The sequence below is a fragment of the Scyliorhinus canicula genome, chromosome 19 (assembly GCF_902713615.1).
Source record: "Scyliorhinus canicula chromosome 19, sScyCan1.1, whole genome shotgun sequence".
Taxonomy (NCBI): domain Eukaryota; kingdom Metazoa; phylum Chordata; class Chondrichthyes; order Carcharhiniformes; family Scyliorhinidae; genus Scyliorhinus; species Scyliorhinus canicula.
Window position 1 is genome coordinate 14,969,316 of NC_052164.1, and position 25,932 is coordinate 14,995,247.

General features: G+C 48.1%; 1 protein-coding gene across 6 annotated transcripts in view; it reads left to right on the forward strand.

The window, feature by feature from the left end:
* The window catches only part of LOC119954232 (thyroid hormone receptor alpha), a 403,063-nt gene that overhangs the window by 358,958 nt on the left and 18,173 nt on the right, over positions 1-25,932 (forward strand). For all 6 annotated transcript variants that reach the window (XM_038779296.1, XM_038779295.1, XM_038779297.1 and 3 more), the window contains 2 exons: positions 7,470-7,570; positions 11,395-11,542. In XM_038779296.1, the coding sequence (XP_038635224.1) occupies positions 7,470-7,570; positions 11,395-11,542 (249 nt within the window). The remainder of the gene's footprint in view (positions 1-7,469; positions 7,571-11,394; positions 11,543-25,932) is intronic.

Genomic DNA, 25,932 nt, shown 5'->3' on the forward strand with positions numbered 1-25,932 from the left:
GTCCCTCGGCCCCTGCACCCCTCTCTAGAGTGGTACACTTTCTTTTATACTGTCTTTTACTCCATGTTCTTCCTACCAAACTGCATCACTTCACAGTTCTTCGCATTGAGCTTCATCTGCCACCTATCTACCCATTCCACTGACTTGTCTAGGCCCTTTTGAAGTTCTCCATTGTGCTCCTCACAGTTTTCAATTCAGCCACGGGATGAGGTGTTGTTGCTAAGGCAGCATTCATTTCCTGTCACTAACTGCCTTTGAGAGGATAGTGGTGAGCCATCTTTTTGAATGCGGCTTGGCTTGCTGTGCTATTTCAGCGGGCAGTTAAGAGTCAGCCACACCAGTGTGGTCAGACACTAGTGCCTGAGGTGGCGTGTGGACCAGACCGAGTACGGCTGGCAGACTTCCTTCCCTAATGGATATTAGTGAACCATGTCGTGTTGTTGTATTGTCACCGTTGCTGATGCAAGCTTTCTATCGCATTTTTTTACTTAATTAATTAAAGATAAATTCCCAGCCGCGTGGTGAGACTTGAATTTATATCACAGATCATTAATCCAGGCCTCCCGATTACTCGTCCAGTGGCATGACTATGTTACCAAATCCCTCAAGTAAGGGCACTATAATTACCAGTATTACTCCCAGTTTAGGCAGAAACACGAACATATAAACATATGAACATACAAATTAGGAGTAGGCCACTCGGCCCCTCGAGCCTGCTCCGCCGTTCAATAGGATCATGATTTGATTGTAACTTCAACCCCACATTCCTGCCTAACCCCGATAACCTTTCACCCCCCAGTTAATCAAGAATCTATCTAGATTCTGCTTCCACTGCCTTTTGAGGAAGAGAGACCCAGAGATTCACGGCCCTCTGAGAGAAAAGTCTTTCTCATCTCTGTCTTAAATGAGCAATCCCTTATTTGTAAACAGTGACTCCTAGTTCTAGATTCTCCCACAAGAGGAAGCATCCTCTCCACATCCATCTTGTCAATAGCCCTCAGGATCGTGAAGGTTTCGATCATGTCACGCCTTACTCTTCTAAACTCCAGTGGCTACACAACCGCTCCAACCTTTCCTCATTAGACGACCCATCCATTCTTGGAATCAGCCAATTAAACCATCTCTGGGCTGCTTCTAACGCATTCACACAGTTCTTTAAATAAGGACACAGTAAGAAGTCTTACCAACACCAGGTTAAAGTCCAACAGGTTTATTTGGAATCGGCAGCTTTCGGAGCACTTGCCCACTCCAGTCCAATGCCAACATCTCCACATTATTTAAATAAGGAGACCAAGACAATACGCAATACTCCAGAGGTGGTCTCATCAGGGGCTGGTTTAGCACACTGGGCTAAATCGCTGGCTTTTAAAGCAGACCACGGCAGGCCAGCAGCACGGTTCAATTCCCGTGCCAGCCTCCCCGAACAGGCGCCGGAATGTGTCGACTAGGGGCTTTTCACAGTAACTTCATTGAAGCCTACTCGTGACAATAAGCGATTTTCATTTTCATTTTCAATGCCCAGTACAAATGAAGAATAGCCTCCCGACTTTCGTAATCAGTTGCCCTCACAAAAAATGATAATATTTTATTAGCTGTCCCAATTACTTGCAATAGATTGCCAGACTCCCGCTGCTGGTTGCTGTCCCATCAACCCACTTCCTTTAACACACACACACACACACACACGTGTGGATGTTATGCGATTGCACACTCGGGCTGGTCTGTGACTCCCTCAGCAATTGAGCAGCATGCCAACATTCGCAATCAAGATATACACACACACATGAACAGTAGACACTTGAGCGAAGAAGCAAAAGAGCATCGATGCGCGTGAAAACTTCAGTACAAAATAAAACTGTCACCAAGGAAAGAAAACAAGAATGGATTTTCCATTAAATATAAATTGCACAGCACTGGAATGACACTGTACCAAACATCAAACAGCAATCTGGTTAAATAATTACATCCTTCCTGCCCAAGGATCTGGGACAACAAACAGGATGTAATTTAATATTTTGGAGGTTTGTTTCATTGGTTTCTTCAGCAGATTTAAACAGAAGTGAGGGATTATGTTAGCTGTTTGGCCCATTGGAGTCTCGTCCTTTCAGTAATCTGTTCAGCGCCCAGCTGAACCACCGTAATGTTTCACCCCTCATATCCTCCCTGGTTGATGATTCCAAACGCGTTGAATATTTGCTGAGGTCGTATCTGAAATATTTTGAAGAGCCAGAGGTGATGGGAGGGGAACTCTGCTTAAAGCAGCCAGAGATTGCGAGGTGGAATGCACTGCCCGAAAGGGTGGTAGGAGCGGGCTCGACTGTAGTTTTCAAGGGAGAACTGGATAAATACTTGAAGGAGAGAACGTCGCAGGGATATGGAGAAAGGGGGAGTAGGACTATTTGGTCAGTGGACAAAATGGCCTCTTTTGCGATGTAAAAGTCAACGGGGAGGGACTTTCCACCCCGTTTTCGGCCAACAGGAAAGCCGGAAAGGGGCGGAGAATCTCATTCGGAGCTCGCCCTGCCCACATAACATCATGGGACCCGTTTCCACGATTCTTTTCGACAAAGTGTCAAAACATACGGCGGGCAAAGCCAGCGGTGCAGCTGGCAGGCGACACACTGCGCCTGACTTGTCAGCTTGTCAAGATGGAGAGAAAATTCCATCCAATGGATGGGATTTTCCAGCCTCTCCCTGCGACAGGATTTTCCAGTCCCACCGAAATCAATGGACTTTTGGCTGGTTTGCCGCATCCATCACGGTGGGATGCCCCGTGCAGGATCCAGGAAATCCTGGCCAATCTTTCCGAATTGAACCCTGGAACCGGGTATACCCGGCTGTTACATTTTCCCGCCTTTTCACGGCACCGAGACCATCGATGAAGTCTGAAGTAAGATTTCACCATGCCGCAAATTTGTGATATTTATTATAAAAGCTAAACAATGCAGGTGCTGAAAATCTGAAACGAAAGCATAAACTGCTGTAAGTCCTCGGGAGCGAATGAGAAAATGCTGGGAAATCTCAGCGGGTCTGGCATACATCTGTAGGGAGAGAAAAGAGCGAACGTTTCGAGTCCAGATGATTCTTTGTCACAGCCTGGGGAGGCCAGGCAGACTCTGTGGCGAGGGAAACAGAGGTAATGGGTTGACGTTTAAGCCCCAAAAACAGCAGGTAGCAATTGGGTGAAATGTTAAAGTCTCAAACCTGCCCACTTCCAGGTTTAATGGAGGTGGAACAAGGAGACAAGAAACCAATCCGTTCCCAGCAGCCAGTTGGCCATTAAAGTATTTTAGGGAAGCTGGCAGCCTGGATGTGGCTCAAAGTCAAATTTTGTTTCATGGTATTCCTGTGAAGCACCTCAGGAGGCTTTACTACATTTTATTTTATACGCCATGTCTTTGCACCCCCACACTGTTGATTTTCCCTTTGGGGAATAGTGGGGAAACGGTGGAACAATCCCCGAGCTGATTATTAGCCTGTTGAAACACGTTGAACACTCCTCCATGGCCAACAATTCCTGTTGTTGGACCCAACCCCGGAGCTTCTGTTTAAACCAAGGGCGCTACCCACTGCGCCCCAAGACCTCCCTTTACTTGAGGGGAGTTAGTGACGTAGTAGTGTTAGCACTGGGTTAGTAATCCAGAGACTCAGGGTAATGCGGTGGGGATCCGGTTTCGAAACCCGCCACTGCAGGTGGTGAAATTTGAATTTAATAAAAATCTGGAGTTAAAAGTCTAATGGTGACCACGGAATATTGTCGACTGTCGTAAAATCCCATCTGCTTCACTAATGTCCTTTAGGGAAGGAAATCTGTCGTCCTTACCTGTAACTCTGGTAACTCCAGACACACGGAAATGTGGTTGACTCTTAAATGGCCTACCAAGTCTGTCCAAGGGCAATGGCAGATGGACAATGACATTGTCCACATCTCATTAATGAATAGAAAGAAAAAAAATGTTGCTGTCTAAATTCAAGTTGACCGTTAGAATGCTGAATTGTTGCCAATTCAGAGTCCTGTATCTGCCCTCTGATCTAAATTGTGCGGTCATCCAAATAGTCAGAGATTTAAATCTACCAAGAGGAAATGAAAGTGACCTTCCAGACTGTTTCCATTTCAGTGTTGTTGTTGTACAGGGAGATGTTTTTGAGAGTGTAATTCAAGGTGGGACATGCGATGCTGAAGGCAGTATTTGTGTGGCACAGTTGTTACTTCCCACTTATCAGTTCAAGCCTGGGATGTTGCCGAGGGCTTTCTGTCCATGAGCATGGATTGTTTCCAGACCGGAGGACAAATACATGGATCATCCAATGAAATGCAGTGAACACCCTCGCTTCTGATGGACGGATGATCATTGATGATGCAGCTGAAGGTGATTGAGCCTCGGGCACGGCTCCGACAAACCCCTGCAGCCATGTTTTTGACTAAGAGAATCGGCCTCCAACAACCACAGCTCCAATTACTGAGTGTTTCCCCCCTGATTCCTATTGACTTCATTTTACCAGGTGTCTTTCCCCCACAATAGGCTGAATGCTGCCTTGATGTCTTACCTCATCTCTGGAATTCAGCTCGTGTGCTTGTGTTTAACCAAGACTGTAACGTGGTCTTGGGCACAGGGGGGGGATAGTGGTGCGACCCATAGCAACCCTTTGGTGAGCATGTTTTTGCTGAGTACAGGTCACTTGATGGAGCTGACACCTTCTATCGCTTGGCTGATGATTGGGAGTGTGCTGATAGGGGTTAATTGGCCAACTGAGATTCGCCCTGCATGCCGAGGACAGGACGTGCAGAGGCAGTTTTCCACATTGTTAGCTCGATGCTAGAGGTGTAGCTGTAATGCTATAGCTTGGTCAGAACTGTGGCTGAATCTGCAGCACAAATCCTCATGTATGATGCAGAGAATACAAAGTACAGTGCAGAATACACACTGTGATGCAGAATACACACTGTGATGCAGAATACAAAGTACAGTGTAGAATACACACTGTGATGCAGAATACACAGTGTGATGCAGAATACAGTGTGATGCAGAATACACACTGTGATACAGAATACACAGTGTGATACAGAATACACACTGTGATACAGAATACACAGTGTGATACAGAATACACACTGTGATACAGAATACACACTGTGATGCAGAATACACAGTGTGATGCAGAATACACAGTGTGATACAGAATACACACTGTGATACAGAATATACACTGTGATACAGAATACACAGTGTGATACAGAATACACACTGTGATACAGAATACACAGTGTGATACAGAATACACACTGTGATACAGAATACACACTGTGATGCAGAATACACAGTGTGATGCAGAATACACACTGTGATGCAGAATACACAGTGTGATGCAGAATACACAGTGTGATGCAGAAAACAGTAAAAAAAACTTTGCACCTTTTACTGTGTCTGGATGTTCCAAAGCACTTTCCAGTCCACAAAGCATCTTTGAAATATAGTCACTATTGGAATCCATGAATCGTAGCAGCCAATTTCTGCATAGCAAGATCCCAAAGGTTGTAATGCAATAATGACCAGAGCATCTGTTTTAATGATGTTGACTGGGATAAATATTGGTCAGGACATGACAGAAAACACTTTTGCTCTCCTTCAAAATAGTGCAGTGGGATTTCCTACATGTGAGAGAACAGGCAGGCGGGATTCTCCGACCCCCTGCTGGGTCGGAGAATCGTCGGGAACGGCAGGGCGTGAATCCCGCCCTGCCGTTCCGACACCAGCTGCTGAATTCTCCACGCCGGTTTTCAGGTGGGGCGCCGGTCAGAGGCCATTGGCAGCTGCCCCCCCCCCCCCCCCCCGGCAATTCTTCGGGCACCGATGGGCCAAGCGACCGCTGGCGTGAAATGGACATGGTCCATCACGACGGGACCTGGTTTGTTGGCCATCTAGCGGGGTCCCCGGGGGGTGGGGGGCCCTTGGTGGCCTGACCCGCGATCGGGGCCCACCGATCTGCGGGCAGGCCTGTGCCAGATGGCGCTGCTAACTGTTGGAAGCAGGGTCATATCTACTCGTACTGCTGGAATAAGGTTTGCACTGATTTAAAAATGGCGTCCTTTGGGAGACTGGGTGTGTTTGATACAAGGATAGAAGATTGGCGTAATCCACAGAGTATGTGCGCTACTTCTTCAGGGCTAACTCTATAAGTGGTGGTGAGCGACAGACAGTAATACTTTTCACTGCCTGTGGAGCCCCCACCTTCAGCGTAATAACAAACCTAACGTACCTCGCAGCCCCAGACTCCAAGTCATTCAAGGAACTGGTAGTGCTAGTGGCGAACCATTATGACCCCAAGCCGTCAGTCATTGTTCAACATGACTGCAAGGACCCCAGGGGAGTCTGTTACCGAGCTCTTAACACCTTTGGGGAAACTAGTTAATTCGGTGATTATGGCCCTTCTGTTTCTGAGATGTGACGGGACCGATTGGTCTGTGGTTGATAGAAACCTACTTTTCTTTAGATAATAAAAATTTAAAGGAAGAAATGATTTAGTGACATTATACGATTAAACCTCATATAGTAGCCATGACAGCAGAAAATGCTGAGAGCGTGGGAAAAGATCTGATAAGGAAGTCAGTATTCAAACTGACTACCCACATTGCAGAATAGACTCATTGTTATCATTACTGGGCAAACATCCCACTTGTATAAAATATGGTGGGAAACAGGTGGTTCGATCACACCATATTATAGAAACATAGAGAAGTTTTCCCATGCCATATTATCTCTTAAAACTTGATAGACAGACATTTCGGTAAATTAGATGAATTAAACTTATTTTAACCCAATCACAGTCAGAAAGGGGGACAGAGCCTAAAAAGATTATGATTTCCTTACGAGACCAAGAGAGAACTTTTTTTGCTCTCTCCAAAATCAGCTCTCATCTTACGGCTACGAGGACCCCAGGGGGGGTCTTAACGCCTTTGAGGAAACTCGTTAATTCTGTGATTATGGCCCTTCTCCTTCTGAGATGTGAAGGGACCGATTGGTCTGTGGCGTAAACAATATGGTGAGGCAACAAAGGTGACTGGATGAAGGCAGCCGCCGGTTCCATTCCTTGCAGCTTGTTCAGCTGCACGCCCCACGTTGTCTGGGGCTTTGCCCTCTATGGATTCGGGGGATGTTTCCTGCCTGGCTGACCCGGTCCTAGACCATCAGACCTGACCTCGGCAGTGTTCGTTCCGGGGGTTCCCATTTTTGGGGGGGGTTCCAAACGCCGGGAGGTGCCGCGTCCCACACTCTGGCTGCCAAGCACTTCAGTGGCATGTTGAGGCTCAGAAGAAAGGTGCCATATAAATGGTTCTTCCACTCAGGAAGAGGAATTTAAGAACACTGGTTAGAAATTCTCAGCGTAGCTGCGACGAGCACGACCTTCATTTCACTGTGCGCGAGAAATTCCTTTGCCCTGTTCCAATTCTTTCTGTGTTTGTTTTTCAGGGTATATTCCCAGCTATTTGGAGAAGGATGAACCCTGTGTAGTTTGCGGTGATAAGGCGACAGGATACCATTACCGCTGCATCACATGCGAAGGCTGTAAGGTGAGGATGGAAGCCGATAAACCCCACTATACTCAGCTGAATACCATGATCATGTTCAACTTGTTTATATCAGTGTCCAGGATGTACACTTTATACCTTCACATTTACAATTTCTTCCCTGCAAAGAGTTGACAGTTTACTCAGCTGTATAGCTCAGTCAAACCCCCAGCTGTGCGTTTGTCCACCTTTCGTTCTGAAGACTGCGGCTTATGCAGGGGATTCAGTTCCTTCTTTGGCAATCTCCAGTGCTTCACACAAGCGAGCATTCTTTTCATAGGAATCTAGACACTGTTGGCAGGTAGCTCAACCTTAGTAGTATCGCAGGAATGTAGACTGCCCTTGGCTCATTTCCACCATGGGAATGGTAGCATAATGGTTATGTCACTGGACTAGTAATCCAAAATCCACAGCAACTAGAGCATTTAAATTCAGTTGATTAAATCCAACTTGAATATAATGCTAGTAATAGTATCTGGTGGAGGGATACCCCTCTCTCTGATCTAGAAGCTCTAGGTTCAAATCCCACTCCAGGACTTGATGGCCACAGGACGTATGTTAGACATCGACATCAACATAGAATTTACAGTGCAGACGGAGGCCATTCCGCCCTTCGAGTCTGCACCGGCCCTTGGAAAGAGCACCCTACTTAAGCCCACACTATCCCCATTACCCAGTAACCCCACCTAACCTTTTTGGATACTAAGGGCAATTTATCATGGCCAATCCATCTAACCGGTACATCTTTGGACTGTGGGAGGAAACCGGAGCACCCGGAGGAAACCCACGCAGACACGGGGAGAAGGTGCAGACTCTGCACAGACTGACCCAAGCCGGGAATCAAATCGAACCTGGGACTCTGGAGCTGTGATGCAACTGTGCTAACCATTGTAATAAAGATCAGATCAGTAAAAGTGACCTTATTCTTAACTTAACTCTTACTGTAACATTTCTAATAAGCCACTCGTGTGTAAAGAAGGGTAGGTTTTTTTTATTCATTCATGGGATGTGTGCGTTGCTGGCTGGCCCAGCATTCTTCACCAGTGGCTTTCTGGACCATTTCAGAGGGCACTTAACTGTCAACCACATTTCTGTGGGTCTGAAGTCACATGTAGGCCAGACCAGGTCAGGATGGCAGATTTCCCTCCTGAAGGACATTAGTGAACCAGATGGGTTCTTACAACAATAGTTTCATGGTCATCGTTAGACATTTAATTCCACATTTTTATTGAATTCAAATTTCACTGTCTACCGTGAGTAGTACTCTGGGACTCTGGATTACTAGTTCAGCGACAATAAAGGAAAGTTGCCATAGTCCGCTTTCCCCTTTGAGGGGGAGAGCTGGCTGGTCGCGGTTTAACCTCAGGGTCACCACACCTCAGACAAGGGGCAAAGTTGAGAAGGCGGGGCCTTCATGAATAACCTCAGCCGGTTCTGGGAATTGAACCCCCGCTGCTGGCCTGGCTCTGCGTCACAAATCAGCTGTCCAGCCAACTGAACTGAATTGGAATCTACGACTCTGTATGGCTCGGTTGTGCAGCAAAGGTTCTCCCCAGATTGCACACTGCAATGGGCTTCAACTGGTAACCAGGGCAGTAGTTTTAAGTGCAGCTCTAATAGTTCAGCACCTAGTCCATGCTGGTCCTTTGGGGCGGTACTGAGAGAGTGCTGCACTGTTCGACATGCAATCGTTTGAAGGGAGAATTCATACAAGACCCTGTCTAGTGTTCAGGTGAACATGAGAAATCCCTTGGCAACATTTGAAAAAGAGCTGGCAATTCTGGCAAATAGTCATCCCGCAACCAACAAAAGCAGATTATTTAATCATTCTGCTCATTGCAGTTTGTGGGGTCTTGCTGTTCGCAAAAGTGTTACACTTGGTGACTACTGATGTGTTGGGTCAATGTGGACTGCACTTGATGCAGTGTAGCGAGAGACAGACTTCCAACACTTGATGAGATGCAACACAATTTTATTTAACATCTAAACTATTATACCTGTTCAACTGTGGGTTGACACTATGCTGACTTGACTGGAGACCTGATACTAGCCTGACCAGACTTACTGGCTACCACATGGTGTTTGCACTGGTTAGCTCATGAGCTCTGACTGTCTCGGAGACTGGATCCCTAGAGAGCGGGAAAACTGGTGCCCTCTGGCTTTATAGTGGTCGTATCCTGTCTGGTGATTGGCTGCTCTGTTCTGTGTGCTTACTGGTCATCCTGTGCGTCAATCACTGCCTGTCTGCACTCCATTATATACATAGATGTATATTATGACAACTACAACATACCTTGAATGTAATTCATGAGCTATGAAGTGCTTTTGGAGGATGGGAAAGGTCCTGCATAAATGCATAGCTTATCATGTCCCATGAATGAGTTTATAAATGCCATTTCTGACCAGATGTCTGTTGGAACTCGGAAACATGACAAGGACAATTCATTACCATTGCTACTGCAGGATCTTAGGAACAAGAGCAGGCCATCGAGCTGCTGGAGGCTTGTTCCTCAATTCAATTAAACCATGGCTGATCTGTATCAAAGCTCCGACTCCCCACTTTGATTCTATAACCCAAAAGACCTTCGCCTAACAAAAGTAATTGAGTCCTGCTGTAACTTGCTTTATAATTAGCACCGTGGATGGAAGGCTGAACCACAAAAGTAAAATTAATATAATAACACTGGCAAGATTGGGATCAGTAACCAGGTAAATTACATGTAGAAAGGAATAGCAAAACAACAGAAATTATATAACTCAAATTTCAAACCTAATTGTCTTCATAATGACATGCTTTCTGATGAACATGATGCTAATTTGTTGCCAATTTACTCGTAACACTCAAATGAGAGGTTGCTTTCTTGAACATACTAATTAGACAAGGAATTGCACAGATTGAATCATTAAAATCAAGAGAAAAAAGAACACAATTACTCTCATGGCATTTCCAGAAACAATTAAAGGAATTTGAATTAATAATTGAGCCAGAAAAATAGCTCCAGTGTCCAATAATGCCCTCAGTGCAGATGATGATTGGCTAAGATTCCAATTGTTGCTGCAATTAATTCACACTCACTGAACCCATGGGGTACACCCATCCCCATCCTCCACCCGCCCCCCCCCCCCTGCACCCACCCCCACCCCCACCACCTGATGTTTCTTAATGTGGAACTTGAGATTTGTGAGAGAAAGTTTAACTCCAAACCCGTTCGTTTATGCAGGGGTAACATTGTTATGTTCTATGTTACTGGACTCGTAATCTAGATAATTTTTACAAAACTGGAATTAAAAAGCTAGCCCCAGTAGAAGAGCTCGTATGGTTGTCGCCAAATTGCAACTGTCCTTTAATGGCAGTAACAATCAGGAGAAACATGAAATGGCCTTCCAATTTTCCATCGCTCGTTCTTGCATTTATATAATTTCAGACTAAAGGGACAATCCTTTAAAACAGATGAGGAGGAATTTCTTCAGCCAGAGAGAAGGTGGTGAATCTGTGGAACTCTTTGCCGCAGAAGGCAGTGGAGGCCCAAATCACTGAGTGTCTTTAAGACAGAGATAGATAGGTTCTTGATTAATAAGGGGGTTGGGGGTTCTGGGGAGAAGGCAGGAGAATGGGGGTGAGAAACATATCAGCCATGATTGAATGGCGGAGCAGACTCGATAGCCAAGTGGCCTAATTCTGCTCCTATGTCTTATGTTCCTATGGTCTTATACGCTGAAATCCAGAATCTAGGCCATTCCCTGTCCCCCACCGCATACCCTTTCAATCACAGACTGAGGTACGGATGTTCCTGTCCTTACACTGTTTTCTTTTTTCCCGTTTTTAGGGTTTCTTCAGGAGAACAATCCAGAAAAACCTGCACCCTGCCTATTCCTGTAAATATGACGGCTGCTGCGTGATTGACAAGATCACCAGGAACCAATGCCAGCTCTGCCGATTCAAGAAATGTACTGCTGTCGGCATGGCGATGGACTGTAAGAGCCCCTCTTCTCGTATTTCTGGCTTTTCTGTCGTTGTCTTGTTGCTTGCACACCCTTAGCGCAATGAAGGTGAAGTGTAATGGAAGTTCCGGTCAGTGGAGGAGGTCACCATGCCAGTTTGTTGGCTAGGCCTTCTCGCACCTCCAGCCACATTTAAACCTTTCCATTTCTTGCTACCACACAGTAGTTGAGGTGAACAGCATGGATCCATTTAAGGGGAATCTAGATAAGCACACGAGTTGTGAAGGAACACAAAGATATGTTGATAGCATTGGACGAAGCGGGCTGGGAAAATAAATACTAGCACAGACCAATTGTACCAAATGGCCTGTTTCTGTGTTGTGCAATCAAAATAATTTTTCTCTCTCTTGTTCTCTTACTCTCTCTCCCGCTCTCTCTCATTTTCTCTCTCGCTCTCCCTCTCATTCTCGCTCTCTACACCGCCCACCACCCCTGTCTCTTATGACTTTCTTGATTCTTTCCTTGCTATTGTTGCTCCTGGTGATCATCAGAATTTCCCAAATATCTGTTCTATGAATGCTTCTTCCGAGCCTCCATGGTAGCTCATTCTTTCCCAGAACCACAGAACACACCATGGGCCCTGTTTGAAGTCGGTTTGAGTGGGTGCTGAAACCTTGCCCAATATTGGGCCGTAATCTCCTCGGAGTGGCAACCAGCCGCCCCCATACCCACTTACCTGCACCAGATTTCTTCGGTGCCAGTCTCACCCCACCGTCCTCACTCAGGCTGGTTCAGATCAAGGCGGCGTAGCTGTTCACCAGGCCTAGAATCGAAGTCTACCAGAGCCGGAGAAAGGAGCACACAAACCTTTCTTACGGTCTAGCTGCCATAAGAGCAGATAGGTTAAAAGGTCCGATTGAAAATGGCAGGCCAGGGAGAGTGCACATTAAGTGGATAGGATTTAGGGGGTGGGGGAGATCAGGGGTCGAGGGCGTTTGGACATCAGTCGGGGGTTGAAGGGGTCGAACATCAGGAGGGAGGTGTGGGGGGAGGGATATTGGACATCGGGTGGGGGACGGGATGTTCGGACATCGGAATAGGAGTGTGGGGGGGGGGGGGGGGGCTTTGGGGTTAGAGCATCCGGAGGGGATAGGGGGGTCTGGCACTGAGGGGCGGGTGGTGGTGGAGGTCAGAGGGTTGGGAATCTGGTCGTGGAGGGTCAGATCGGGTGGGGCCAACTGGGTCGAGGGGTCAGGTAAGGCCATGGGGGGGGAATGGAGCTGCCAGATATGGGGTGGGGGGGGGGGGGGGGTTGGTCGGATGTCAGGGGTTGAAGTGGGGTCAAGTTGGGGGGTTCCTGCCAGTTTGGAGAGGGTCAATGGGGTCCACCTGGGTCAGGTTGGGGAGGGTCAAGCTGGATCGGGCGTTAGAGGGAGTGGGGCGAAGCCGGGCCTGGGAATCAGGTTGGGGATGGGACTTGGGATACCCCTCCAAATCCCACGCTGGAGAACTTGGAGATTATGGACCATTATGTCTGTTGCTCATTCCTTCTTTTCTCAGATCCTAAAATAAGCTTTTCGTCTTAATTCACCTCAAATTATTTCCTATTTTATTAACTCTGGTGTTGTCTTCTTGATAGGTTTTGGCCTTGACTAGGTTACTTATACTTTTAGTAGCAGGTGTACCATAGGTCAGATGGGGCTGGTTTTGCACAGGGCTAAATCGCTGGCTTTTAAAGCAGACCAAGGCAGGCCAGCAGCACGGTTCAATTCCTGTACTGGCCTCCCCGAACAGGCGCCGGAATGTGGCGACTAGGGACTTTTCACAGTAATTTCATTTGAAGCCTACTTGTGACAATAAGCGATTTTCATTTCATTTCATTCATGGAGTTTCCCCATGCAGCTTCCAATTTGCGCTATTCCCTTCCAAAGCCTTCCCTTCCACTCTGAATTGAAACCTATTATACTAATATTAATTGAGCAGCTCAACCAAAGAGACAGAACAGAAATTGTGGTGCTCAATTGATCTGTGCTCAATTATCTGAGCCTGGTTACTGATCTATGTTTGATTGATTAAGCCTGGGTGTGGACTCAGAGCTAAAGTACCCACGGAAGCTGAGTTGGGATAAGCGTGGTGTAGACATTTTGTGATTGCAGAGATATTTTTAAAATATTGTAAACAAAGCTGCTGCACACTTAGGAACGTGTGGCATTTCTGCATTGTACTGAGATATATAGAATATTCAACAAACATGATGGACCGAATGGCCTCCTTCTGTTCCGTATCATTCTATGCAGCATCATTGATATTTGTCCTGATTTCGCAGGTACCGTAAAGAAAAAAGCAATCACTGACCAGAAATCTACTAATGTTATACTGCTGTTGTTGTTGATTTTTCTTCATTGCCCTCTAACGTGGGGAAGTGTGAGTTAATTTAAATGTCGTGACCACTGAACTGTTGAACTAAGTGTGACTTTTAATAAATGGCCAGTAGTCACTTCAGTGAACCTAATTAAAAGACAAGGCAGTACATATATTTTAAAGCGTTGACAGCAAGTGTAGGAGAAACCTTTATTCAAACATCTGGGTTGATTTGTGTGGAATGGGACTGAATCAGAGACCGACTTGACTATGGTATTTTTAAAGGATAGGCTTGCAGACCATGAAGTTACAAACAAGCAAGAGCTTTATTGGAAAGGAGTTTTCTCCCCAGGCTGTTAGGATAGCCTGCCCGTTTGCCCACGGAAACGGCCGACGAAATCATGAATACATCATATGATTGGACTCTTAAAGTGACCATTTTCCAACTAGGAAGAGACATGAATGCAGCACACTTTCAGCCCCCTTTACATCAGAGGTTCCTGCAACGAAACACAGGGCTCAACTTACTGGCCTCGTCCTGCCTTCCTTGGTGTCTCAACGAGGCCGCTGAATCTCGCAAGAGACCTCGCATGAGATTCATGATGTTCAAGAGGTCTTACACTGGGTGAGATCCAGATCAGCATATTTAAATGAGCCAGTCGAGGCAAGGGTATTAAGGAGCCTCATAAAGGTTGGGAGTGAAGGGTGGGAGTCCTGAAAGGGGGGGCCGAGAGGTGGGGTGGGGAGGCCTGAAAAGGGGGGCCCCTCAACAATCTCATAGCAGGGCGTCTTCACTGGAGGAGGGGGTGTGTGGGGTAATGCCCATGTGTGCGGTGGTGGTGGGAGTCTGGGGGACCCTCAAGCGCACTTAGAGATCGGGGCACTCCTTCAAGATGGCAGCCTGATCTCTGAGGAGCTGCTCTCACTGGCCTGTTCAGCTCCCAGTATTGAAAATATTTCCACGTGTGGGCTGGACTGGGAAGACTACCCAAGACCCCCAAAATGATGCAGGGTGTGATTTAACGGAAATGAAACAGAGGGCATGATTCTCTGGCCGCGTTGTGCACTCGCTTGAGCGCAACGCGGCCGGGGAATGCCGGGGGAAGGCCTCCAGGAGCCTCCTGACAGGCTCTGCACCTCCTGGGATTCTCCGAGAAGTCCCGCGAGACGGCGGAGTCGGAACCCTGCCCCAGATGGGCGGGACTGAATGATGCTTGCGGAAGTAGGTCATAAACCTACTTACGACCTACCTGCTTTGATTCCACCAGCTCCCCTGATTCTTCGGCCTCCCCAGAGAGATTTCAGCCGGGCGCCAATCAGTGCTGGTCCACACAAACATGGACCAGGCGGAACGGCACCCGTGGGGTCTCCAGGGCCACTGGAGACCTCTGGGTGGTGAGGGTAAGTGCAGGTTATCCCGCTGGCACTGCCAAGGTCCCCAGGTGGCACTGCAAAGCTAGCAGGGGCACTGCCTGGGTTCCAGTGAGACAGTGCAAGGGTGCCCAAGTGCCAGGGTGGCACTGCCAGCAGCCGAGGGGGAGATGCCCATCAAATGAGGGTGGAGGGGGATTCGAAAGGGTGGGGGAGTGCAAGGCAAGTAAATAGGGGCTTCTGTGAGGTTGCGTGGGTGTCCTAGAAAGGAGGCGGTGCTGTAAGAGACCTGAAGAGGTGAGATCCCCAGAGGCCCTATCGTGGGGTGTCTCACTTGGGGGGGGGGCTCAGGCCCATATGTGTGGGGGTTGATATTGCCCATGGGTAGGGGATGTAGGGGACCCTCAAGCTCACTTAGGGATCAGGTACCCTTTCAAAATAGCGGCCCGATGTCTGTGTTCAGCTCCCCGGTGCTATAGAATGTGGGCTGAACCAGTGAGAAACTCCCCAGGACCCAAAAAAGTGACTAAGTGTCATTGAATAGCGGTGGGGAACTTGTCGGCCGAGCTTGCGGGAAGCTCCCTAAAAAACCCGCCACAAATTAACTTTGAAATTTTTGAAAGAATCGCGCTCAGAGTACCATGTCAAGAGTGTTTAGCCGGGTGTTTACTAGTGATGGCAGTGCCAAGAAGGACCCCGCTATTAAATAGGATTCAGCAAGGAAAGCCCGGCAAAGGCTGCTGTTAGTCGCATTTTAAACTGGCACCCTGATCACAAGACCCCCCCCCCCACTGTGGCCTCCGGAACCCCCAACGCCCCAACTCACCTATCAGGGTGTCATCGGGCACCCCATCGGTCGCAACCGGTCCACATCAGACACCATTTCCCTGGCCGTACACTCATCCCTAGAGCATCTCGAAAACAAGGACTCCTACATCGGACTCCTATTTATTGACTACAGCTCTGCCTTCAACACCATAATCCCAGCCAAGCTCATATCAAAGCTCCAAAACATAGGACTTGGCTCTCCACTCTGCAACTGGATCCTTGACTTTCTGACTAACAGACCACAGTCAGTAAGAATGAATACCAACACCTCCTCCACAATAGTCCTCAATACCGGTGCCCCGCAAGGCTGCGTACTTAGCCCCCTACTCTACTCCCTGTACACACACGACTGCGTGGCAAAACTTGGTTCCAACTCCATCTACAAGTTTGCTGACGATACAACCATAGTGGGCCGGATCTCGAATAACGATGAGTCCGAATACAGGAGGGAGATAGAGAACCTAGTGGAGTGGTGTAACGACAACAATCTCTCCCTCATTGCCAGCAAAACTAAAGAGCTGGTCATCGACTTCAGGAAGAAAAGTACTGTACACACCCCTGTCAGCATCAACGGAGCCGAGGTGGAGATGGTGAGCAGTTTCAAATTCCTAGGGGTGCACATCACCAAAAATCTATCCTGGTCCACTCACGTCGACGCTATCACCAAGGAAGCACAACAGCGCCTATACTTCCTCAGGAAACTAAGGAAATTAACCCTTAACCAACTTTTACAGATGCACTATAGAGAGCATCCTATCGGGCTGCATCACAGCCTGGTATGGCAACTGCTCGGCCCAGGACCGCAAGGAACTTCAGAGAGTCGTGAATACCGCCCAGTCCATCACACGAACCTGCCTCCCATCCATTGACTCCATCTACACCTCCCGCTGCCGGGGGAAAGCGGGCAGCATAATCAAGGATCCCTCCCACCCGGCTTACTCACTTTTCCAACTTCTTCCATCGGGCAGGAGATTCAGAAGTCTGAGAACACGCACGAACGGACTCAAAAACAGCTTCTTCCCCACGGTCACCAGACTCCTAAATGACCCTCTTATTGACTGACCTCATTAACACTACACCCTGTATGTTTCAACCGATGCCAATGCTTATGTAGTTACATTGTATATCTTGTGTTGCCCTATTATGTATTCTCATGTATTTTCTTGAATTCTGTTTAATTCCCTTTTCTTCCCATGTACTGAATGATCTGTTGAGCTGCTTGCAGAAAAATACTTTTCACTGTACCTCGGTACACGTGACAATAAACAAATCCAATACCCCACCTCATAAGGGCAGGGAACCCATGGGCCCGATCCCTGGGATGGGCAAAATACCACCCAGGCACTACCAGCCTAGCACCCTGGCAGTATCCCTGCCAGGATGCCTAGGTGGCATCATGGGTACCAAAGTACTACCCTGCCTGGAGCCCGACCACCAAGGGGGCCCAATCGCCTGGGTACCAGTACTGAACGGCGCTCGCTCATAGTTTCCGAGGCACCAGGGTTCAATTCCACGCCTTGGGTAACTCTGGCGAGAGCATGTTCGGGCTGGTTTAGCTCAGTGGGCTAGACAGCTGGTTTGTGATGCAGAACAAGGCCAGCAGCGCAGGTTCGAGGGGCTGGTTTAGCACAGGGCTTTGAAAGCAGACCAAGGCAGGCCAGCAGCACGGTTCAATTCCCGTACCAGCCTCCCCGAACAGGCGCCGGAATGTGGCGACTAGGGGCTTTTCACAGTAACCTCATTTAAAGCCTACTTGTGACAAAAAGCGATTTTCATTTCATTTCAATTCCCGTACCAGCCTCCCCGAACAGGCGTCGGAGTGTGGCGACTAAGGGGCTTATCACGGTGACTTCATACTTGTGACAATGAAAGGGTGTTATTATTATTATTATTCATGTGAGCCTGACTGCACACTTGAACATGGGCAGCACGGCATCATAGTGGTTAGCACAGTTGCTTCACAGCTCCACAGCCCCAGGTTCGATTCCCGGCTTTCCCGGCTTGGGTCACTGTCTGGGTGGAGTCTGCACATTCTCCCCATGTCTGTGTGGGTGTCCTCCGGGTGCTCCGGTTTCCTCCCACAGTCCAAAAATGTGCGCATTAGGTGGATTGGCCATGATAAATTACCCTTAGTGTCCAAAAAGGTTAAGTGGGTTTACTGGGTTAAGGGGATGGGGTGGAGCTGTGGGCTTCAGTAGGGTGCTCTTTCCAAGAGCCGGTGCAGACTCGATGGGCCGAATGGCCTCCTTCTACACTTAAATTCTATGATTCTATGCAAATTTAGGTCTGGGCGAGTGCAGATTGTGATGCCTCGTTAGATCTCACGAGGCATGGTGAAGCCAGCAAATCTCTGCCGAAGTGTGGGTGAATTCCATTGTGGATATCACTCAAAAAAAATGCTGGGGGAAACCCGCCAAACCCACCCAAAATGACAGTAGAAATTGTTTGGCTGAATTCTGCACACAACATAACGTCAACAATCAAAATTTACACCGTGAACAATTAATAAACATAACAGTCAATAAGTTAGACATTTTGCCGGACGTTGGTTTCTGTGTGATTGTCGATGAACCTCAGGCCTCTGCTTTTCGTGTTTTTGGCTCAGTTTGTACGTTGTCCGTAGTTGCTTCAACCGGAGGCTATGTCGTGCTCGTAGGTTGACTCAGTGTCGAAGTGTCCTCAGCTGGGGCCCTGTCTTCCACAGTTGTTGCTGGTAGTGTCAGGTTCTCAGGGATGTTTGGGTCTTCACTTGGCACGGCTTGTTGTAGACTCTCGGTTGACTCTGTCTCTGGCAAACTAGTTCTGGTTGCTAAAAGTTGATCAGTGTTCCTCCTCCATGGAAGCACGGTAGCATTGTGGATAGCACAATTGCTTCACAGCTCCAGGGTCCCAGGTTCGATTCCGGCTTGGGTCACTATCTGTGCGGAGTCTGCACATCCTCCCCGTGTGGGCGTGGGTTTCCTCCGGGTGCTCCGGTTTCCTCCCACAGTCCAAAGACGTGCAGGTTAGGTGGATTGGCCATGATAAAAATTGCCCTTAGTGTCCAAAATTGCCCTTAGTGTTGGGTGGGGTTACTGGGTTATGGGGATAGGGTGGAGGTGTTGACCTTGGGTACGGTGCTCTTTCCAAGAGCCGGTGCAGACTCGATGGGCCGAATGGCCTCCTTCTGCACTGTAAATTCTATGAAAATGCTGCATCGCCCTGAATTTGAATAGTGTGGGAAACCAGTCCTGTCTGTGCTAAGATAATGGCAGGTATCCACTTCTCACTGGTGGTATAGTTCCATGCGCCAATACCTCCTGACCTTTCTGAAAAACACGGCTTTTAGTCCCCTTCCCACATCACAAATCCTGACTTTGCTGTTTCCTCTCAACAGTTTATCGTGTCTTAGGCGACTCCAGCAAATCAAACGCTGTGTGTGGCTGACATTTTACCATGAGAACTTTGGGTTATCGAATGTGTTGTATTCCTGTATGTCATCAGGAATTGGCTTAGACATTTAGACAATGATCATTGCTCAAGAGTTACCTTAAATGAACGGTTCATTGTCTGAACAAACCTGTTAGCCAGCCCATTTGTGGCAGGATGATAAGGAGTGGTTTGGATGTTTTGCATTCCGTTCTCCTTTAGACAATTTGGAAATTCTTGTGAAATGAACTGTGGCCCATTGTTTCTAACAAGCTGTTCAGGGTACCTGAATCTCGCAAAAATCTCACCCAACCTTTATATTGTGCCCTCCGATGATGTAACCTTCATAATGGCGACTTCAGGCCATTTTGAGAGCACGTCTATCACAATGAAAAACATTCATCCTTCAAATGGTCCGGTATAGTCCACATGAACATCTTTGCCATGACCCTTCTGGCCATTCCCATGGGTGGAATGGCGCTAGTACGGCAAGTTTGCACATGCTGAACACATGTCCACCTTCTCCTCCATTTCGCTATCAAGCCCCTGGCCACTAAAAAGAGATTCTGGCTTTCTCCTTCATCCTTCGTGTCCCACAATGACCTTCATGGTTTGATTAGGACACAATTCTTTAACAATGGCGGAATGATGCCCCTCATTCCTCAGAGGAGACAACCCGCATGTACGGAATCTTCAAGTAACGTATAATAATACTGTAATAATAATCTTTATTGTCAGAAGTAGGCTTACATTAACACTGCAATGAAGTTACTGTGAAAATCCCCGAGTCGCCACATTCCGGCGCCTGTTCGGGTACACAGAGGGAGAACTCAGAATTCTCCGGTACGGGAATTGAACCCGCGCTGCTGGCCTTGTTCTGCATCATGAACCAGCTGTCTAGCTCAACCCACTGAGCTAAACTCGGAGCGGCTTCGGCGAGTGGAGCTCACCACTGTATAAAACGGGGTTATGCGCGGTCTCGTTGAATAGCCGTGTGTTTCTCGGCACTGCGAGTGCCGGGAAACAAGCGGCTAAACGCGCTCGCTGGGGGACTTTGTTCCCGTTTCGGAGAATCACGCCCATTGTCTCAGGAGTGTAGCGTCTAAATTTTGAAGATGCTCTTCCTCATTCTTTCTGTAACAAAAATATAATTAAAGTCACACTGGACTCCTCATCCACTCAGAATCGTACTGATTGTATCCCGTACCAGCCTCCCCGGACAGGCGCCGGAATGTGGCGACTAGGGGCTTTTCACAGTAACTTAATTGAAGCCTACTCGTGACAATAAGCGATTTTCATTTCATTTTCAGAATCTGGGGTTCGACGCTGCTCGGGGTCTCTCGCAATGTGCTTGCAATGGCCAGTACGACACAAACAATCCGTCATCTGACTGTCTCTCTGATCCTTTTCGTACCCTTTTTGTATCCCATAGGCCCTTTTCCCTCTATTCTTCATTTCTATTTGGTGTACTTGGTTCATGTTTTTTATGGTTCTTGTTTGGAATTTGTTGCTTCTTTCCCCAACACGCACCTTCACTATTCCCCATTTTACCACAATTCCTGCATTTTGTATCTTTGCACCAGCAGTCTGCTGCTGCGTGTCCAGTTTTTGCATATTGGTGGCAATTTTGAACCTGTGTCTATGTTCAGATCCCAGCTGACGTTTCATGGATTCTAGCGCTCAAACTTAATTGTTAGGCTTTCTGAGCTGGTAACTCCATAGAGACCCTGGGCTGGCTTCGCTGGTTGCCGACGCCGAAATCGCGTTCGGCGAATGGCCGGAGAATCACATTTCCCAACTGAATTGGGGGCAGCGCCACTTTCCGATGCTCCTCCCTCTCCAAAGTGGTGTGCGACGCGGCCCGTATCGACGACCTCAGGACATTGCCTGAGGCACGCCCCAGATGCTCTGCTCCCAACCAGCCGAGTCCCCGACGACGCGGGACACGTGTTATCTTATCCGTCGGGAACTCGGTGAGGCGGCTGCGGACTCAGTCCAGCGCTGCCACAGTTGGGGGAGGGCCGATCCGCGGGCAGGGAGGGGGAGCACATTATTTGGGGCTGGGGACACTGTGGTGGGGCTCTGAGGCACGCGAGCCAGCCGAAGTGGGGGACTGTTTTGTGGGCCGGGTCTGCGCGCCGCCCTCGCCATGTAGCATGGCGCGGCCGCTGCAGGCCGCCGCGGTGCGCATGCACGGCCATGGACCCAGCAATTCTCAAGGGCACATCGGCAGCTGGAGCCAGGTGCTCTACACTGCAAGCATGCCAGCCCCCAGTAAAACGGGGAATCGGTGGCCGTTTTACGGCAGCTGTTCCGCCACCGTTCCCATGCCAACGTGGGGGCATAGCCCCAGAATCGGAGAATCCATCCCCATGACTTCCAAAGCCTTCTTTAGGTTTAAGTTACTTTCTGTTAACAGTCTTTTTTGGATAGCTTCGCTTCTTACCCCACACACGCTAGTCTGTCTCTAACGGTGTCATTCAAGACATCTCCAAATTCACAGTGTTTAGCTAATTTCTTCAAAGTAGCTTCGAACTGTGTGATTGATTCACCTTTTTGATGGTTGCGTTTATGCAACCTGAACCTCTCGGCGAAGACCAATGGTTTAGGTGAGAAGTGGTCAAGTAATATCTTCACCCATAATTTCATCACAGGTTTTCGAGCCTGGTTTTTCTGGCTGCACCAGATTTCCCAGGAGGCTGAATTTTTGCCCCCCCCCCCACACCCCAATTGTACTCAGGAAAGTTGGGACTACAATATCTGCAACTATTTTATTCGCTTGAATAAAATAATCGATTCTTTCAGTATATGAGCTCCACCACTTGATGGTCTCATGATACGGCCCCTTGGTGTCAAAAATGTCGGCCCTTTGTATTATGGAAAGGGCTTGCGTATCAATGATGAGCAATGGAATTTTCAGCACTACCTCGCTTCTTTTTCTGAGCTCAGTCAGTTTTCTTCTGAGTTTTGGAACACCTCCAGCTCTAAATTATTGTTGCCGGGTACTTGCTACTCAAAGTGCCCCCTATATTCTTCCAGATCTTTCTGGGCAGAGCACATGGCAAGCTTCGTTTGGATGTTGTTTCCTCTGAAATCTACATTTAAATTTTGGTTCCTTCGATGGTTGCTACAGATATCTGGCGCCCCTCCATTGCCAGCTTTGAAGTAGTAAAGTTTTTAGCTTCTTAATCCTTTTTGGATGTCTGCACACAGATCGACGATTTTTTCTTTTTTATTGTACTTCTCTGGGAGTCTGCCAGAGTGGCTCCAACCTCCTCGTCGCCAGATTTTGTTTGTGGTATTTTTTATAGGATAGGCTTGCAGACCACAAAAGTACAAACAGACAATAGCTTTATTGGAAAGGTGTTTACTCTGCTGGCCATTAGAATAGACTGTCAATTTGCCCGCACGAATGGCCAAAGACGTCATCAATACGCCACCTGATCGGATTCTTAAAGTGACCTTGTTCTAAGTAGGAGTAACCATGAATACACAAAAATGACTGACAGCTTTACTCGGTGGAATAGATTGACAAGAGTACAAGGTAGGGGAGTTGTACCAGTCCATGGAAAAAAAACTTTTTAAAACCAAAATTATTGATAAAGAGCTTATTTAAAATCTGCATATATGGAGCCTAACTATGTAATGCAGAAAATTGTGGATTGTCATGTGGTAGAGAAGGAATGCGGAAAGATTCGCTGCTTGCAATGAGGATTTAGATTTGATAAGATTGGATCAGCCTGTGATCCAACATCAGAACTGTAAAATGCTTGAGCCCCTCATATGATCTCAAAAGGTTTTGTTTTAAGCACAGCTTTTAAAGTGTTTGTTCAAGTACTGTACGCTTAATAAATCTGACATATTTATTTACAACCCCTGTTGATTGAGGAGTGAGTTAGTAATAAGAGAAGACTCAAAGGAGCTTTTAGGGGGAGATGTCTCGATGTTGAACTTGTAAAAATCCAGTAGCTTTTTGGGGCCTAAGAGAGGCATTGCTTTTATCATTTTGGACCTCTCTATTTTTCTTTCCCTGACCGGCTGCTAGCTTAATATTACAGCATTGTTCCTGGCGAGAATATGTCCTTGTTCGATATCCGTGTTGAATTTGGGCCAAGGCCAAGAGTTAGCAGCCAGACATTCTACCAAAGCTCCTTCACAACTAGTCAGCTATGGGCAAGAATAGAGCTAAGGGTTGTATACTGGGCACCGAGGGCTGTACGTTCATCCCTTACCTGGACCCCACACATCTTACTTCACCTCCCTCGTCTCAGGATCTGTGAATGGCACCATCTTGAAAGGTCAGATGGCCTGAACTCAGAGGTAGTTCTTTGCCTATCCAATATACAGAGAGGAAACGCCCACTAGAATCCCAGCTCCTCCTGTCGGACGTGAAGAGAATTTGATTCAGCTCCAGTTTTCCCAGGCTGGCGTGTGAAAGATGGCAACCCGGGCAAAGTAGCAAAGAATGGCCAACTCCTCCGTGACTGAATCCTCACGGTCAGTTCGCAATTTGAGGTGAAGAATAAATAACTTCATCCCAACCCGCACTCCACTCAATAACTCAACAATTTATATTTATCTAGCACCCTCAACAGAATGAAACATTTCAAACCAGTTGACCAAAGAGCTACAAAACAAAGTGTGGCCACTGACTCACATCGGGGACTATTGGTCAGAATTCTCCGGCCATTGGGATTCTCTTTTCCCGTCGGACGCACTCCCAGGCGCGTGGGTTTCCCGGCAGCGTGGGATGGAGGAGAGAATCCCGTTGCCAGGGAACGGCGCGCCGCCGAGAAACACGCGGCAGGGGGAACTGGAGAATCCAGTCCATTAGATCAGATGATAAAAGCTAAGTCAGAGGCAGAATTGAAGGAGTATCTTGAAGAAGGGAGTGAGGTGGAGAGGCGCAGGAAGAGAATTCAGGGGCGAGGCAGGTGAAGGTTTGGCCACGAATGGGGGAGCAATTAAATTGGCCTGCAGGAGAGGCCAGAATTAGCGGAGTGTCGATATCTCAGCGGGTTGTGGAGACGGAGGCAATGCCAGAGAGAGGGGGAGGGAGCGATTGAAAGACAAGGATGAGAATGTTAAAATCAAGTTAATCCAATGAGAGGGCAGCACGGTGGTGCGGTGATTAGCGCTGCTGCCTCACAGCGCTGAGGACGCGGGTTCGATCCCGGCCCCGGGTCACTGTCCGTGTGGAGTTGGCACATTCTCCCCGTGTCTGCATGGGTCTCACTCCCACAGCCCAAAGATGGATGCAGGGTAGGTGCATTGGCCACGCCAAATTGCCCATTAATTGTAAAAAAAATTTAAATAGTTACTCCAATGAGCAGATGGACCCTTGAGACCAGGAAGGTCATAGGTCAGTCCCCGGTTGCTGATCTGAACTGGGGTGGTGGGAAGGGACATCACAATTGACCTCAACCTCCAGGGTTAGAGAAAGGAAATTGAGTCAGGATTCCCGCTCTTGATTGTATGAGGATGGCTTGCAGGGGATCAGGCCACCGTATCGAACGGGGTGGAAGCCTGCACGATTCCACAGGAGAGACATCCTTTAAATAACAGCTCCGGGGTTCTCGTAATGGTCGCTGGTCTGTGGGAGAGATGGACTCCCAGATGACACAATATCCGACCATTTCCTACTGAAAAATTCACAGCTCATCGACAGGAGGGCCTGAGGGATAGCAGTCTGCCGACCAGAAAGAGAAATTTAACAAGTGTTGAGATGGTTGCAAAGGGAGAGAAGGTGGTCCGCCCATTTTATTAAATATTCTCTCGTGGAATGTGGGTGTCGCTGGCAAAGTCAGCCTTTGTTGCCCATCCCTAATTGCCCTTGACCTGATGACCTGAACATTTCAGTGGGGCAGTTAAGAATCAAGCACGTTGCTGATGGTATGGAGTCACATGTAGGCCAGACCGGGTAAGGACGGCAGATTTCCTTCCCAGAAGGGCATTAGTGACCCCAGAGCATTGGCCTGGGCCTCTGCGTTACTCGTCCACTGACCTTATCGCTGTGCCAACTTCTCCCCTATTCTCTGATTCTTCCCTGAAACGTCAGGCTGCGGGGATGGTGGGGGAAGGGGTGGTGGGGGCGCGGTGAGGGCCAGGAGAAATGTAATTCCTGAAAAATGCCGCCGGCAAAGAAAGGACAGACAAAGGTTGCAGAGAAAACTGCAGTTTGAAAGTCATGAGATTGAATGCGGGAAAAAAAAGCATCTGCAAAAAAAGAATAGCAAGGTAACAAATGAAAAATGAAAATCGGTTATTGTCACGAGTAAGGCTTCAATGAAGTTACTGTGAAAAGCCCCTAGTCGCCACATTCCGGCGAGGCTGGTACAGGAATCGAACCAGCGCCGGCCCTAGGGTTGCTGGCGCCCCGGGCAAGCTGAACTTCGGCGCCCTTGGGGGGGGCGTGGCCGAGGGGGGAGGGGCGGACCCGAGGGGGGGGACCGGAC